The 19476-nt window shown below is 31.9% G+C and overlaps 1 protein-coding gene across 1 annotated transcript in view; it reads right to left on the bottom strand.

Moving 5' to 3' along the window:
- LOC106473471 (mitofusin-2-like) overlaps nucleotides 1–19476 on the bottom strand; it is a 27795-nt gene that overhangs the window by 6813 nt on the left and 1506 nt on the right. Inside the window, exons 3-12 of the mRNA XM_013934150.2 lie at nucleotides 18383–18504; nucleotides 17092–17200; nucleotides 15733–15840; nucleotides 13315–13468; nucleotides 9469–9536; nucleotides 7496–7617; nucleotides 6973–7204; nucleotides 5864–5966; nucleotides 1453–1661; nucleotides 718–873 (exon numbers count right to left, since the gene is read on the bottom strand). Of these exons, the coding sequence (XP_013789604.1) occupies nucleotides 718–873; nucleotides 1453–1661; nucleotides 5864–5966; nucleotides 6973–7204; nucleotides 7496–7617; nucleotides 9469–9536; nucleotides 13315–13468; nucleotides 15733–15840; nucleotides 17092–17200; nucleotides 18383–18504 (1383 nt within the window). The remainder of the gene's footprint in view (nucleotides 1–717; nucleotides 874–1452; nucleotides 1662–5863; nucleotides 5967–6972; nucleotides 7205–7495; nucleotides 7618–9468; nucleotides 9537–13314; nucleotides 13469–15732; nucleotides 15841–17091; nucleotides 17201–18382; nucleotides 18505–19476) is intronic.

The following is a 19476-nucleotide window of genomic DNA, read 5'->3' as shown; positions in this document are numbered from 1 at the left end:
AATGAAAAGTGCAAAATGTACATTTCCTAATTTTTTTTATGATGTTTACAAGGTCATCCAAATCGATCCAACTCATAGAGATAGTAGTGAAAATAGCAGATAAGATATAAAGTTGTTGTTTTTTTTAAATGTTTGGTAATTATCTGGAGTTAATAAAGATTTTGCATGTGAAATTTGAAAATTTTCTGATAAATAAAAGTATTTTTTAATCTTAAAATCAAAATTACTTTGCAAGTTGGGTAGTCAACATTTGAAAACAAAAAAAGGCATGAGAAAATCATTACTTAAGAAACCTTAAAAGTTCAAAAAAAGTTTGATATTTTGCATACTAAAACTTTGTAATAATTACTAATAAAATGCAAAAAAAAATGCTAAATTTTGTGAAGATACACTTATTAATTTAAAAGTTATAGCATTAAAACTATAACAAACACAAAATGGTCAGGAGATCAGTCCCTGGGACGGAATTGGTGCTGAAAAGAGTTAATAAATACTTAAAAACCTTTTTGTTTTTATTTGGGAGAACTAACAGAAATTTTAAACTCAGTAAGCATAATGTTTCCTGGGTAAGCTAAGCATTTTCATAAACAAATCAGGGTCTGAAAAACATATAGTAATGATATACCATACATGAAGTGTTACATTGTTAATACAGATATGTTTGTAAAAAAAAAAAACATATCCAAAGAAGCTATAAAACTTTAAAATCCTCCTTACAAATCCTCCAATGGCCAAAGTTCCCACAGCTGTCTGAGATGTTGGTGACACAAGAGCTATGCGTTGAATTATGGCCAAGTAATCGGCTGACGGTTGAATAAAGTGTTTTACTTCATTACTAGGTGTCTGAGGAGTGCTACCAACAGGACGAGGGATCTAGTTTTATGAACAAGGAATAAAAATAACTCTTTGAAAAGAGACAGAATCAATAACTACATTACTAAACTGGTCTTCTGTCGATATATGCATTTCTTTATAAGCAATTGTGACAGAAGTGATTCCACAATGATAGCAATATATTACTTCTTTAGGTTTATTTCTCTAAAGCAACAAAAATGTAGAAGATTCTGGGTGTGTGTCACATGTCAATCACACGATCCTCAAGTAATGTAAATGTAATTTCTTATATGTAGTTCATTAAAGAAATGTAACATTTTAAAAAATTTGTTTCCTGCTCTCTCTCCTTTAATGGTAAAGTCGACAGTTTAAAATACAAGAACTTTTTTGTACTGCAAATTTCACGAATAGACCTTCATGCCTATTCTTATAGAAACCCAGGAAATGTTAATTAACTATGAATATTTCAAAAGTTACATTACAAAAAGGAAAATGTGGTATAATTATTTTTTTCAAGTAAACTGCTCCTGCATATAATTTAGTTATCCAAAACAAAGCTTGCAATTGCACGTGATTAAAAGAATAAGTAACGATTGTAAACATTTCACACATTCTCACCAGTTCTGATGACCGTTTAGTGTGCTTTGGACCAAGAAAACGTCTCATTAATGATATAAGTCCCAACGAGAAGCGAAACTCTAAGTCTTCTTGGAAGTCAGAGCACAAACTGTCACAGTTCAGTCGATACAAAACTTCAAAATTGTGCCGAGGCATTATATTTGTCATCTGCTGTCTGTGTTCCTGGGGTAACAGAGATGACATCCTTGCTGCAAATAGTGTGGCTGGATTAATTCAAAAATTAGCATGATATTTTAAAAGACCACTAAAATAACCTTGCTATGTTTTGTAACAAAAGATCTCACCAAAAATGTGACTACGTTTCACATCTTGAAAAGTGTAGTAAAATGACAAAAGTTTTTGAAGAAAGCACAAAAATTATTATTTTGAAAAACAGAGTTTAACAGAATACCACCAAGAAGAACAATACAAATAAGCTAGTTTCTCTCCACACACACACACACGTTTATTATGCAATAAATTTTATATGTACGAGTTATACAGAACAGACTACAAGATGCTAATTCTGTTTTATTTCAAACTAGTAAAAGTACCTAGCTTCGCTCGGGTTATTAGGTTGATATATTCTAGATGACTATGTCAGTGTGTGTATTTTGAACCTATTTTAGCATCCCGCAGGTGGACATAGTCTTCTTTTGGTTTATGTGAATGAATTGCAGCCTTTCTGTTTCAATTTCAGCATACATTACGATTTTATTGACGGGGGGGTAAAAGGGGACCGTGAAACCTTATAAGTGTAGTGAGTGTTGGTATAATATCCTTAAAGTAAAGACGCAGTGTGGGATCAACTAGCCTAAAGCCAAGTGCATTAAATTTATCGTAAAAGTAAAAATATTGATCCAATTTTAAATTTAAATCATTTCTGAATTAAGGTATTTTCTGTTATGTCCCCAAAATTTTAAATAAAAACAAATCTCTTTAATCAATGGAGACTCTAAATTAAGAAATAAACAAATAATTTTCCAGTTTTATTGTTTATACATTTCATTTCATACTTTCAGTACATAGATTAACAACAATATTAGGTTATACTCTTATTGCTAAGCGACATGACATAAAACCATTGTTGGAATGCACTGTTACCAAAATGTACTGGCTTTTCTATATATTAGAAGTTTTTAATCTAACTGATATACTACCGGGTATACTATGCAGTGGTAGTACTTGCCTCATCATTTTTGACAGGCTATATGTCTATAATAATAAGATAGAGTGTCTGTCTCCGATTTCTATTTGTAATATAAGAAATCACTTTTTGTCTATGTGGTTTTTGGCTAGCTTGCCTGAATAAAAAAGATGCACATGTGCATCCACGCATGAACATGGATAAGTAATAATACCCAGGTGCACACCCTCAGGGTCCACTTAGTATGGGTGCAAAATTTCAGGTTACTAGGTTTTTCCTCTTGAAACTATGGCACTCACACACACACACACAGACATGCCCTTTTATTATTATTGATAATTTTACATACAGGAATCAAGGGTAGCACTGAACATTTGTGATGTTAGACTAATTCAATGATCATAATAATAAAAGTTAATCATAAGGAAAAATTTTTAGTTTTAGTTTTATTTCATTTAATGGGGGGCAGCTTGCTAAAATCCACTCTGTATTTTAATGCACTGAATATAATATAAATAATTAAAAATTATAGGTCTCATTGAAGTTCAAATCATAAAACGTCAGAAACAATTTATTATACCAACTGAGAAATCATAATAAATAATAAAACTTCATAATTAATGGTGAAGCTGATTTGAATAATTGTAACAGAAAATTAAGTAATAAATACTTCTTTATGATAATCAAAATAATCATATTCTTAATAAAAAAAAAAAAGATACACAATAAGTTTTATATTTTTAACGGAGAATGTATGATAATGTAATTTTATTCAGATCAAAGAAAGTTTGTAGATGAGAATTTTGATTAAGGAGGATAACTTCAAAATGTAATACAATCACATACATACTTTACGTAGCCTGCACAAGAATACTTAGTTCTTGGGTATGCTCTTTAAGTTTTTTCTGATTAATTCCTAAGGCCATAATTTAGCATTACAACTGCAATAGCACTTTGATGGTACTCTTGCTTTTATCTTTCGAGTTCTATTTTCCCTCACAGATAGAAATCAATTTTGAAAGTTTTCTTCTATCTAGATACTCAAACACATTTCTTCTACCACTATTTTAATTATCTTTACCTCTTGAAGCTATCCAAAACTACTCATTTTAATTCATAAAACAAATGTTATGCACTATTAATGATGTTAAATAATTGGACATTAGTTTTCTCCTGTGTGTAGGTTTTTGAATATATAATACAACAAAAAAACTAATAACAAAAACCTCGTGATTCATTTTATTTGTTACTAGTGACAATAAAACTGTTATTTAAAAAATTCAAGTTTGCGCATAAGAATATTAATAAGGTACTGCATAATATTGTATACCTTTCAAAGAGAATCGTATATCTTTTTATCAATACAGTGATTTTTCTTACAAGTGAAACCTTATTTAACACTTAGATGAACAATCACTTTTGTGTTTACTAAATTTCACAAAAGCTACTACAAGCTATCTGCACTAGTTGTCCTTAATTTTGAGGTGACAGACTAAGAGAAAGCAGCTAGTCAACACCACCCACCACCAACTCTTGGGTTACTCTCTTTAATACTGGGATTGATTGTCACATTATAATGAAAGGGTGAGCATGCTTGGTGGGACAGGGATTCGAACCCATGACCCACAGAGTTGAGTGCCCTAATCACCAGGCCATGTCAGACCTGTACAATTAAAGATGACCAATAAAGCTAATGAAAGGATTTCCACTTTGAAATAATGTATATTATCCTTTATTGTTTTTAAATTCCTTACTTAAAGAACTGAGTTTTTTTCTTATGGCACAGCCAAATCCAGCTATCTGCTGTGTCCATCAAGGGGAATCAAACCTCTGATTTTAGCAGTGTAAATCTGAAGACTTACCACTGTCCCAGCAGGAGACTAAAGAATTGAGAGCAACTAACAACTGTATAAATCTTTTGTTTTGGAGAAAAGGTGAACTTAGATGTATGCAAATAACGAGAATTGAACATGGATGTTAATCCCTTTTTATTTGTTATTCAGCCCCACACTACTACAAGTTCACAAAATCCTTACAAGTTTGAAGCTTGAAATAACGATAATTGAACAAGGATGTTAATCCCTTTTTATTTGTTATTCAACCCCACGCTACTACAAGTTCACAAAATCCTTACAAGTTTGAAGCTTGAAATAACGATAATTGAATAAGGATGTTAATCCCTTTTTATTTGTTATTCAACCCCACGCTACTACAAGTTCACAAAATCCTTACAAGTTTGAAGCTTGAAATAACGATAATTGAACAAGGATGTTAATCCCTTTTTATTTGTTATTCAGCCCCACGCTACTACAAGTTCACAAAATCCTTACAAGTTTGAAGCTTGAAATAACGATAATTGAACAAGGATGTTAATCTCTTTTTATTTGTTATTCAGCCCCACGCTACTACAAGTTCACAAAATCCATACAAGTTTGAAGCTTGATTTAATATTAATCATAGTTTAAGATATTCTTTGTTTTTATATATGAATAATATTGATGTGCAAGTGTTTCAACATGCACATCACACACTCACTCTGGTTAGTATCGTATTACTGTACACATTATTATTATACATTCTCTTCTTGAGCTTCATGACTGTTTAATGTTTTTACATTCATTATAAACCTAACTACGTAAAACATAGATTACTATGACAAACCAATAAGATAAAATATTGGGTAAGTGAATGATCTTGTTTTTAAGATAAAAGCTATTTATATGTTGTGAACCCTATTTTTTCATACTGGCAAATCATGATTATAATTTTCATCAGACATTAGTATTAGATCTTTTATGTTTTTGTTAATACTACACTCTTTATCTATTCCCTTAGAGATTTTCAAGAATTAGAACAGTGTATAATAATAGTATTTCAACTGCACTAAATGACACATTTCGCTCAATCCAAAGTCTATCAGGCCTGGCAAGAATACAACAAACACAACAGTAGTTGGAACAATAAAAATATAATAGGCCTAATACTAATATTAATGTTTAATGACAAATATAACTGATTTTAACCATGCTTTGCCGTCTTGAAAAAAAAAAGGTTTACACTACAACAATTACTGTTGTAACAATGGGCTTGTGGGAACTGGAAACTTTACATCACGAATACTATACACGCAGGCATTACAAGCCAGTACGTTTGGTAGACTGGGTTCTTACACTGTAACATTCAGATTATAACAGTTTGTTCAAACAGGTTCTTAGCAAGTATATGTGAATATTTGGAGAAGTGTAGTAGAAAAAGAAAACTCACCTATCATTTCCTTCTGAGAACTTTCAACATTCATAGCTACGGTGTTTGATAAACGAGCTCGTAGGTTACTACCTAAGCCTTCTTCCACATGGGTATGTAGTTCCTAGATTTGATTTTATTACAGTTAAACACACGTTTAATATGCTTTAGTTTTTTTTTCCTTGAAAAACTATTTAAGTATACAAAAACGTGATCTATTAACAAAACTTATTTTCAAGCTGAATAATAAACAAAACGTGGTTTACGTCTACATAATAATGAAGACACACAATAAATATGCCAATAAAATATTAAAGTTTGTACTTTCCTCATGCTCAACTCTAAGAAAACCAATGTCGTTGACTCTGTTTTCATGTAGTATTGTTCTGATTCCTAACAAAGTGTCTAAAATGTAATGTTGCTATCACAACTGGTAACTTTGTCATAATTAATTTAGCAGAGAATGTAATGTTATCAATAAATTGAAACTGTTTTTAGATCAGCAGTATTACTTCTTAAACTGTATGTCTGTTCCACTTTCTGAATTAGTTAAGTTTATTCATAAAAAATGGCAGGAAGTTAATTCTTAGCTTTAATGGTACATCTTAAAACTCCTGATAATAAAATATAAACACCCGTTAGAAATTTTTCATCTACTTCATTAACATACTGAGATTGTTTATTATACTTTATATTTTAATTATATATTTGCATAAATATTGTGCAATTGAGATATGTTTGAGCTTGAAAATTTTCAAATCTTTTTAAGAACTATTTATCTAAATAAAACATGTAATATAGTAAAAAAAAAGTTATAACACTTGTTATAGGAACTGAATAATAAATGTGAGGGTTAGAGGTGAGCAATTAATTAGCAGCACATAAAGTAATCAACTAATTGAAATTAGGGTATCCGATTATTACCATTATCAATTATACCAACTATCCATGAAATTGAAATATTGCGATTATGTTTGTTTGTTGTTAAGTTAAAGCTACATATGTACTGTGCCCACCAATGATATTAAAACCCAATGTTTAGTGTTACAAGTATTCTTTTGTTCTTATCTCACGAGAATAATTGATTAGTCAGAAGTAATCGATCAATAAGCCTTAAAATAATCTCAAACCTTTTTGTATACACTGAGAACCAAACTATCTGGATGGAAGGGTCGCTCAAATTCATTAACAAGAACGTTTAACCTGTGAATTTCTTCATTCAAAGCTTTGGCCACTTGCTGCTCAACTTTGTCCACTAACTGTCCAATCTGATGTTTCACTTCATCTGTCAAAAGGTGGAGCTGTTGTTGTGTAAACTCAAGTCTGTCTTTCTGTTCTTTTCTCAACTCTAATTTTTCCTTTCTATCAATGTAATAAAAAAACTGTACTTAAAAAACACGTTTATGTTAAACTACCTAATTGTTATTGCACGTAAGCTTACTGTAAGATACCTAGTGTTTATAATCAGTAAAAATGCTCTTCAGACAGCACACAAATGAAACACATTTAAATAATATTAATCTTACATAATCAATTATTTATCCCTACACACCAATAACAACCACAGTTCCAAACAATAGATGGTACAACTGAAAAATAGTTATGTAGAGAATGAATATATAAAAACATTTATTTTAATATATTATAACTTACTTTGTCAGTTGAGAATTCTCAAATGCTGTATCCATTATTTGCCTCAATGCCGTGGTAATGGATTTTCCTTGCTGGGTGTGCTGTTCAAATTTCGTTTTCACAGCAGACTTTGACAAGCATTCCTAAAAAATTAATGTTATACTTAGTTGTTACAAAGGTCTCATACCAATAAAAATATACCGATTCAATATTTGTATACTCCAAAAACTTACAAAACAACTTATTCCAAAATCAAAGTAACTACAAGATATACCAACACTACATACTAAGATACACGTAACTCACACACCACAGGAGTTAACATGAAACCCACAGATACTAACATGATGGTTACTAAGACACACGCAACTCATACACCACAGGAGCTAACATCAAACACACAGATACTAAGGTGATGGTTACTAAGACACATAACCAATATACCACAGGAGTTAACATGAAACACACGGATACTAACATGATGATTACTAAGACACATAACCAATATACCACAGTAGTTCACATGAAACCCACAGATACTAACATGATGGTTACTAAGACACACAACTCATACACCACAGTAGTCCACATGAAACACAGATACTAACGTGATGGTTACTAAGACACACATAACTCATACACCACAGGAGGTAACATGAAACACACAGATACTAACATGATTGTTACTAAGACACATAACCAATATACCACAGTAGTTCACATGAAACACACAGATACTAAGGTGATGGTTACTAAGACACACGTAATTCATACACCACAGGAGGTAAAATGAAACACACAGATACTAACATGATGGTTACTAAGACACATAACCAATATACCACAGTAGTTCACATGAAACACACGGATGCTAAGGTGATGGTTACTAAGACACACGTAACTCATACACCACAGGAGGTAACATGAAACACACAGATACTAACATGATGGTTACTAAGACACACATAACTCGTACACCACAGGAGTTAACATGAAACCCACAGATACTAACATGATGGTTACTAAGACACATACCAATATATCACAGTAGTTCACATGAAACACACAGATACTAACATGATGGTTACTAAGACACATAACCAATATACCACAGTAGTTCACATGAAACACACGGATACTAAGGTGATGGTTACTAAGATACATAACCAATATACCACAGTAGTTCACATGAAACACACAGATACTAAGGTGATGGTTACTAAGACACATAACCAATATACCACAGGAGTTAACATGAAACACACAGATACTAAGGTGATGGTTACTAAGACACATACCAATATATCACAGTAGTTCACATGATGTTAACTCCTGTGGTGTATGAGTTACGTGTCTTAGTAACCATCATGTTAGTATCTGTGTGTTTAAAACACACAGATACTAACATGATGGTTACTAAGAGATGCATTACTCGTATACTGCAATAATAAAAAAAAGAAGAATCCAACAATACTCAAATTCATGGGCATATCAGACAAATTATAATAATGATCTCTCTGCAATGGCCAATCTTTTTAGGCAAGACCATATAATAAAATGGAATATTAACAACACAATGGGATAAGAACTACATACGAGTAGGAGAAAGATAAAAGAAGCTTCCTTCTAATTGATAACACATTCAGTCAACCTAACAACAAAGAGGTCAACACAACTGGACACCCCTTTACTGAAACATTCAAACAGTTTATTCAAGTTTTTATGGGAAGTTCCCTACATCAGGGGTAATAGCACACCAACCCTTCTAATAAGGAACCCAAGGACTAAATCCTAACCACTGTGAATACGGTCCTTCTCAGAACTATCCTGAAGACTGCAACAGATTAGCTACTGAAATTAGTATCTAGTAATACAAAATTATTAAGAAGAAATAATTAGTCTTAGGTAATCTTATGGATTACAAATAGTAGATAAATCCTCTACTTTTACATTAGAGGAATATTCCATAACACAAAGTTAAATCTACATTTTACCTCAAATTTTCTTTCAAAATCCTGAAATTCAAAGCAGCGATTTTGGAATCCTTCAGCCAGTGCTCCCGCTTAATCAGAGAAAGAAAATATTAAAGTGTATATAAAAAACAATTACAGAAGTCTACAAGTGGGCTTAACAAAAAATTATAAATTCATATACACTAATTTACTACTCACAGCAAACATGACCTCTGTTCACCTTCAGCTGGGTCTTTTAAATGAAAATTCTAAAATTTTCACTAACCTAATACAGAAATAATGGTTTAATATAAACGTGAGTTATCCTGTTCATTACTTCACGAGTTGTAAGAGGATTTTGCTTGCAAAGTGCTTCAAATGTTTATATGATCAATGATTAATTTGAGTGAAAAAAGGGGCTTAACTAAATCCAAATTAACCCACTTGTTATGAACAGGGATTTAAATGGTTAAATTTTCTATTTTGAACTGGTTCTAATAAACTAAGAGTAACATCTTACTACAGAAAGGATTAATTTTAGTTACAAACATGTCTATATTTTAAAGCATGAACTGATCGCCACAAGAATGCAAAATGGGGCAACACTGCCGGTGAATATAATGAATGGCCATGAGGCAACATTCCTGTTGAATATAATGAATAACCATGAGGCAACATTGCTGGTGAATATAATGAATGACCATGAGACAACATTGCTGGTGAATATAATGAATGACCATGAGGCAACATTGCTGGTGAATATAATGAATGGCCATGAGGCAACATTGCTGGTGAATATAATGAATGGCCATAAGGCAACATTCCTGTTGAATATAATGAATAACCATGAGGCAACATTGCTGGTGAATATAATGAATGACCATGAGACAACATTGCTGGTGAATACTGGGCCATAACAAAAGGCAATGTTTACTCTATGATGCAACCTCTTCCTTCTTCGGGTGGTTGTATTTCTCATGATAACAATGTACTTATCCAGACTAAAGAGTTGATGAATACTGTTTTACTAAGCATAAAGAAGCTTTCAGTCAGCTACCAGAGCCTACTTAATTGACAGATCTCCATTTCATCAAAACATTATGGAGGTTCCAGTCTTTAATGATGTATTCTTGCTCCAACATTTTACAGCAAATTGTAGGTAGTCATGAAATGAATAATAGAGTAATATTGTTGTTTAAATTTTGATTCTTTGCTAAACTGAATTACTGCTGGCCTGAAGATTCATGAGATCTAATACTATGTTAAATCTTTCTTGGTGGGTCCAACCTCTGTGTGTGTGAGCATGCAACGTTTATATGCAAATATATGCACATCAACAGAATGTGCACGGGGTTGGTCCAGTTATATTGGAGAATTAATGTTGACTAGAAATCGAAGTTAACAAAGAGAATCTTCACAAAATGTGGCAAACTTTTAATAAACAGTACAAGTCTGTTATACACAAAAAATCAGATGTGTTACTACAATATTTATACTCAAGATACATCTGTGAATTGATGTCAGTCCAACTCAGAATCTGAAAAGTCAGAAAGCAAGGTAATGTTAATAGTAGAAATAAAAATATGTTGTCCATTGTACACTTTACACATTGCATAACAACTAGAACCTTTGAAATGCATACCTACAGTTGTTTTCAGTATTCCTGTATAATGCATCTGATATTTACTCTCCTCTATCACAAACGTTCCTGAATCAGCAATGTAAAATAAAATGAATAGTCGATAACTCTGACATCAAATACATAATACCGTGTTGAGTGGCACTCTTTAGAAGATCACGATCCTGACATGCACCCTTTGACCTTCACCTGGACACTCATGGTTAGCACACAAAATCACTCATATTAAGAATTCTGTTTATCTTTTAATTAAACTGAACTTTTTCCTCATTTAACCCTCTTACTATGGACTCGGTGGATTACACTGACCTCGTGACCCCAAAGTAGCCATGAGTTTCCATACTATACCTTTTAATATGTTTTGTGTATCTTCATGAAAGTTTTCAATCTTTTAGTAAACATTAAAAGCCTTTTGCAGACAAAAAAAAACTAAATCTTTAATTAAGTATTTTTCCTAATAATTGGTCTGGGAATATATGGAGTTAGTATTAACTGCTTTGAGTGCAAAGTGATTTTCAATTTACAATTAAAACAATTTTCTTCATCCGAAAACTATCAAATTATATTTGCATAATTTCTAAAACCTTCTAAATAAATATCAAATGTTTTCTTTCGCTAAAACTTCATACCTTATCTATTATTTTCTCTACTCTAACTCTATATGCATTCAGTCAATCTGACAGACCTTGTAACCACAATAAAACATTGCATTTTATCTGTTATTGTCTCCACCCTAACAGTATAAATGATTCTGACAACTCATCAAAGTATAATGAAAAAATGAGTAGTACTCTTCTATAGTATTGACCACAAAGTTCAAACGTACTTCTCCCGAGAGGTTCTACCTCTAACCTTTTCACACCTATTTCTTATGTTTATTTCACTCTCAGTGGCTGAAGTAGAAACATGCCAAACATAAAGCAATGAACTACTCTTTCTGCCATTAGACTATATACACGACACCATAATACAACATCTTCAATAGCAAAGAATCAGATGTGGTACAATAAGCAGACATTTTCTATAGAGTTCATCAAAATCCTGGCCCCCGAGAACACAGTGGGAGAGGATTTATCAGCTTGTTTACAATACAGTGGTTCCAATAAGAAATGTCTAAAGTAATAAAAGTGGGAGAAAATGTTTCAAATATGGCTCTGTACAAAGCTCTAGCTGATCCAATAAACTTAGTGGGTATTTGGATGTTAGTTATCCTCCTGGGGTGGTTGGAATTTAGCGGTACAGATGTGCAAGTTCTTATAAACATGTATATATAGTATTACTATTTACTCTTTTTTTTAGTTATTTTTTTAAAACATAGAACAATAAATTAAAAATATACAGAACAACAAGGACTTCTAGTACTTACGATGTTACAAAATTCATTTGTATTCGTATGTCATACTTGCTAAGCCTCTCCGTAAGGCTTATTTTCTTAAGTGTAGGGGGAAGACTAATTTTTGTAGATTTCAAAGATGTGTTTTAGAAAATCAAAAAATTATCAAATTACTATACTGGTACACATAAAACCACTGTAGTTTACCTGGCTTTCTACCCATGCTGTATGTGGGTTAAAAATATAACTTATGTTCAGAACAATGACTAAGTCAACAGATTTCAACATTTCCAGTGAAACAACAGCTTCCCCTTCAGTCCAATTAGAAATAACTGTCAAATGTGCTCTTCCTATTGGTTACAAACATATACTTAAGAGAAGATGCGAGTAGACAAGAGGTTCGAAAAAGAATGGAGTAGTAGGAGGAGTTTCACTGGTAGGTTTGCTAACAATATTGTTATCTCAGCAAATCAAAATGATGGGAGGTTTATGTTGTATATTCTAACTTGCCAATGTGTGAAATTTGAGTTTCTAATTCATTAACCAATATAGACACTGTATATTAGGTGTAACAAACCATAAACTGAGCAATAAGACAAGAGGAGGAGGTGCAATGTGACACAGAAAAAAAGAATATTTAGCTTTTTTTTTTATATTTTCTTTCAAGTTAAGAAACTAACACATATATAATACTAAGATTTGAATTGTAACTATGATTTGATACCAATTTTAGTGACATACATTGATAATGAAGTTTAATTAAATTTTTGGAATAACTCTCAAACGTTGTGGCACAAGCTCTTTGACCTGTCAGTAGGAAGAGGGGTTAATACATAGTATTGTTAGTCCTTTTACATGGAAGAAATTAATTCAAAACCAAAGAATATAAAAAGGAAACTGAAACTGTGTAACTTACTATGAGGGGGTAACCCTTGCTGAATTTTCAACCTCGTCTGAACCATCTCTCGTGCAGACACAAAAAATACCCGATCTTCTGCTTGTTGTTTTGTACACACTTTTAGCTCTTCAACCAAAAAGGCTACAGTGCGATCTAGATGTTGTTTCCTCACCTAGAATGTTTAATATGTATATGTAGGTACAAACAAACCTACTCTCTTTAAAGTTCTTTATGACAAGGTAAAAGAAAAAAATCAGAAGAATTGCAATTTAAGATATACACCAAGTTTGTTTTTTTTTATACTGAAATCTTCTGAGAACTTACAGTAAACTTAAAAAAAATTTACAAACAAATTTTGTATAACAGCTTTAAATCTATCAATGATTTAGTAACATGTTACAGAAGTTTCATAATTTAATTAAATTCAACTTACATGAACAAAGCGTCACTGTAAACAGTGAATACAAAAATATCAATAGACAACAATAAATTCATACATCCTGAAATATAACAAATACTTTGTTTTGTTCATGGCAAGCCTACTACAGTTAAATGTTGCCATTCTTAATTTTGAGCTTCTGACCAAAGAGAAGACAAAGGGCCAGTAGTACCCACCAATAACTCTTGGGCTACTATTTTATAAATGAATAGTGGGATTGACCCTTAAGTTATAATGCTCCCACATCTGAATGGGTGTGCACATTCAATGCTAGATTACATTAAGTGCAAACACAAATGTAATATTAAGGTCCTAAAATGGACCATCACAATACTAAACAACAAATGGGGTTCAAATGGGAGTTAAATAGCTGTAGGTAATCTTGACCACAGTATTATCATAGATAATATCAAAACATGTCAAGTCAGTATTAAAATACTCTAAAGCATTTCATAAGTTTAAAATGTTATAAAAAAGGGACAGGGTCAGACTTGGAATGGTATTCTGTGAAGTATGGAGCTAATATTTGTTGGAAATGGACACAGTCAGATCAGGAATGCTATCCTGTGATGCATGGAGCTGATATTTGTTGGAATGGAACACGGTCTGATTAGGAATGGTATCCTGTGAAGTATGGAACCAATATTTGTTGGAAAGGAACACGGTCTGATTAGGAATGGTATCCTGTGAAGTATGGAGCTGATATTTGTTTGAAATGGACAGGGTCTAATTAGGAGTGGTATCCTGTGAAGTATGGAGCTGATATTTATTGGAAAGGAACAGGGTCTAATTAGGAGTGGTATTAAAAGTTAGTAGTATCAAAACTATAACAACTTTAAATGAGTACAAAGTAGTCACGTGATCAGTCAATTTGACCGAGCCCATGTAGAGAGAATTAATGATTATATATGTATATATTAAAGATTTCTTTTCTTTTTCACCAAAGGTGAAATTGAAAAAAGAATCTGTGACATGGAGGCCAATTGCATGGTGAATTAAAATGAACTCAACACCCGATAGATAATGCATCGTACTAATAAGAGAGTGACCATAAGGCTGCATTTCATGACTCTTTCATATCTATCACTACTATTGTCATTATTATTTCAGTACACTTTATCGTGTTTCAAAAGCAATTAATAAAGTGTCTCTAAAGATTTAAAGAGATAACCAGCATCTCTTAATAGCACTACTCACAATTTTGTTTCTCTAGAAACATTACATTGTCACTTGCAAGCTTCCGTGAAGACTACCTTGGACACTCATTCATTTAATTCAATATACAAGTCCCTCTTAGTAAACTATTAAGTTCTATTAAACATTCGAAAATCTCCAGCTAAGTTAGTATTAAGAAAATGTAATTATAAAGATTAAATAGCTTAGTAATTTTGACTTAGAATTTTCAACATGAATGATAACATGTGTGAGTGAAGGTTACCAGGCCAGGGCAAGAGATCCCTAGGGTTAAGGTATAGCCATTCCTAATTCTGAACTACTGATCAGGAAAGCAGCCAGTCAGCAGCATCTGCTACCACAAGGGACTTTGTCTGGCATCACATCTCAAACCCTGGACCCTATGATTCACAGCTTGATATACTAACCACATAACAATTTGAGATCGAATCAATATAAACTGTATTTTAGAGCATGTTAAAGCTATTTTACCAATAATTTCTAATATGATATTATTAAGTATTTTATTGTAATGCTCAAAATTATAATTCAACATGTCTTTAACTTATTACTGGTCATATTTACTGGTCAATCTACCTTGTCTTTAACTTATTACTATCATATTTACTGGTCAATCTACCTTGTCTTTAACTTATTACTGGTCAATCTACTTTGTCTTTAACTTATTACTATCATATTTACTGGTCAATCTACCTTTTCTAAGAACTCTGGCTCAGATGCAGAAACATGTCTTTAACTTATTACTATCATATTTACTGGTCAATCCTTTAACTTATTACTCTCATATTTACTGGTCAATCTACCTTTTCTAAGAACTCTGGCTCAGATGCGGATGCATCCCACCGGTTATTAAGGATAAAGATGTTTGGTTTGGACAAGCGCTCACTGACCTTGTGGAAAAAATTTTTTTCCTAAAAAAGGTAAAACAAAAATTAAGAGTTACACCAAAAGATAACCCAATTTATTTTATCATTACTGCTTGAATCACCTAAGTGTCACATTTCAATACCATTAATGAAATCTATAAAAAAAAATACGAGCAATACCATAATGATGCTTGTGGTATTGCACTGAGATAAAAATTAAAAATAAGAACCAGGGAATTCAAGAACTTAACACTATTTTCAGTGATGTTCAAAATATACACATACAAAACAAAAAAAAACATTGTAAATTAATTACAAACTTACAACTGCTTATAATTCTTACCTAGTAGAGTATGTTTATTATAATCAACTCATGTTAGTTACCTAAATTATTCTCATTGACAAGAGCCACTGGCTTAAAGAAACCAATCAATATAAGACACTTATAGCTTTTTGCAATTTTTCTAATTTACTGTATCAAATCAGAGATTATTTCAAAATGAATGTAAGGGTGATCTATTAAAATATAGTGACAACAGAAATAAAAAATAAGCTACTCACATCTACACATAGAAAAAAAACAAAAAATTAACTTCAGGAGGTCTAAAATATAGATGAAGGTTTGTTTGTTTCAAATTTAGTGCAAAGCTACACGAGGGCTATCTGTGCTGAGCATTCCTAAGTTAGCAGTGTAAGACTATAGAGGGAAGGCATCTAGTCATCACCACCCACCACTAACTCTTGGGCTACTCTTTTACCAATGAATGGTGGGATTGACCATCACGTTATAATGCCCCTAAGGCTGAAAGGGCAAGAATGTTTGGTAGGATGGGGATTCGAACCCACAACCCTCATATTGCGAGTAAAGCACCCTAACCACCTGGCTATGCCGGGCTGACTGAAGCTTTAACCAGATATCAGGAAATGTATACAAAACCTTGGTAGCAGCCCAGACACTTTGTGTTTAGATTTAATACAATACAGTTGGTAATAAAAAGTCTGGTCTAAGAAATGTTTCTCTTTAGATAATAAACTACTTATAGAAAGCTTTTACATTTTTAAACAGGCAAAAGGTGACATCGAGTTAAAGAAATAATAGAATTTTATCTGAATGTAAGTAACATACAAGCTAAAATGTTCTTTACGTACATTTTCCATATAACTGCACAACTATGAAAAGGAATAGTTTCTAAATCAAGTAAAAGCTGACACATTAACTTTAGGGAATATATACACATCAATGTAAGATACAATAAAACATATATTCAATGCACTATACATCACAGACACACTTACAGTCAGCATTAAGGTAGATTCAGCATTAGCAACTAGAACAAATACATCAGCATCCAAGCAGTGTTTATCAATCCAATCATCAAGATTTGGTGAAACGTCTACACCCGGGCTGTGAAAAATATTAAGATATCCTGTAAATACTTGTGCACATATTAATATCTTTATGTTGTTATGGCAACTGTGTAATAAAAACAGTGTGTTTTCTTATAGCATAGCCACATCAGGCTATCTGCTGTGTCCACTGAGGAGAATCAAACCCCTGATTTTAGCATTGTAAATCCCCCGGGACACAAATATAGAGACATGAATGTTTAACAGTAAAATGTCATAACCAGTGATCTAGTGACCAATGTATTCAATCTATAAACTTTTAATAAGTAAATCTTAACTTTTACATGATTTACGAACAACAGTTATTAATGTACAAGAGCTCCTTTTGATTTTGATGAAATTATCTTTTGGTAACATCCCACACAAGGATTACATATATTATTAATAATAATAATTAATAAGAAACTTCTATGAAACATTTCTTGGGCAATTATTTCTGACCTTTAAAGACTTTAGAACAGTTAGAAATTTAATAATAATGTGTGCGCAAAACACAAAATAAACGAGATACGCAAAAATAATCAAAAAGGACAAAATCATCCAAGATGTTAATTTTGAATTAAACAGAACTTGAACAATGCTAATTAATCTGATAATTAAAATCAACTAAAGTAAATGTTAATTTCTTCTCTTACTTGAGCTAATCCAAAGTTAATGAATAACCTCCCAGTTTTTAAAAGGTTATCAAATGCTGTTAACTCTGATACAACTTTATTTTCATGCTTTTCAAATCTTTGCATACAGGGTTTGGGTAATATCTGTCTTATTATCCAGCTAAATTTTTTTACCATGATAAGGTAAAATAACCTGTTCTAGTGTCTTTTAAAACTTCTTTGAAAGTATTTTAATCTTAGAAATACTAATTAATAATGATATATACAATATCAGGAGGAAAAAACAAATATTTGACATAAAGAATTATAAAATCTTTATTATTTGTTTCAGATAACTAGCTTTAATAACACAGCTACCATCATCAGGGCTTGTGAATACAATGTTGGTTTAGCCTATAGTAAACTCTGATCAGCTAATGTCGTATTCACAAACATCAATGATGGTAATTGAGTTACCGATGCTTGCTCGCTGAAACACATAAAGCCTTTATCTTTCATCGTGTCCGAAAACAAATTATGATATACATACAATGTTTAAAACTTGACGCATTTCTTATCAATCTCACCTATCAAGTAACACCACATCATCTCTTAAAAGTCTGTACTTGTCTTTTGGCCAGAATATACGAACCAGCGTGCTGTCTCCCAGTTTTTCACTGTTTAAAGCATGAGCCAACTGAGCAACTGACTAGAAATAGAGTTAAACGTCTAAGCCTAACCAAACACGTTACATCACACAAAACTTTATACTCAATACAATAGCAAAACGTTTTTAAATATACTTGAATTAGGTCCTAAAAACAAACAAGTATATTATCAAATACATGCACAATGAATAAATCATAACTGTAAACTTTGTTGAAGAAAAAAAAAAGTTACGATTTTGTTTCTATTTATTAACATACTAAGCTCAAAATAACAGAAAAACTTTAAATATAACCCTCTATGAGATAAAAAGAAATTTTACCCTAGTCTACAAAACAAAGTAAGGATTTAAGTTACTAAAGTCAAGAAAAACCTTGAAACTACTTCTCTGGGTTTGCCTGTACATTGAAAAGGAAACACAGAGCATGAAAGTCATTATTTCCACAAACACATGAGGAGCAAGGAGCATTCTAGCAAAAATCAATACTTTTCTTGACTTAAACAGAAGAGAGAGAAAAAAAAACAATTTTCATAATAAAGAAAAAATAAGTATGCAATTAGAGACGAATCTCAGCCAAAGCTGAAGTGGTACAGGGAAACTGATAAGATAAACAACATTTAGTGGCCAATCTGGTCTTTGTGATGATATTTTCATACAAACATTAGAGGGGAAAAAATAATGTTACCACTACTGTAGCAAATTACATAAACAGCATGGTTTTTTTATAATTGTATCCTATGTAACGTATAATACATAAGAAAAAATTTCTCATCTACAATAGAGATAATTAATCAAATTTGGTAACAAACATGACAACCATATCCAAAAAATAAGAGAAACACATTTTATTTAGGCCTATCTATGGCCTCACTCCTGATTATGACGTTGTAACGTCGAATCATGTAGAGTCGTCAACTTTTTGATGGCCATAGATAAACCTAAATAAAATGTTTTTAATTGTGTACCAATTTAACGTTGAATATTATTTATGATTTTATCTCAAATTCTCCTTAA

This window comes from Limulus polyphemus, unplaced genomic scaffold (assembly GCF_000517525.1).
Source record: "Limulus polyphemus unplaced genomic scaffold, Limulus_polyphemus-2.1.2 Scaffold6201, whole genome shotgun sequence".
In the NCBI taxonomy this organism is placed as follows: Eukaryota; Metazoa; Arthropoda; class Merostomata; order Xiphosura; family Limulidae; genus Limulus; species Limulus polyphemus.
This window is presented reverse-complemented; position numbering and strand designations above follow the sequence as displayed.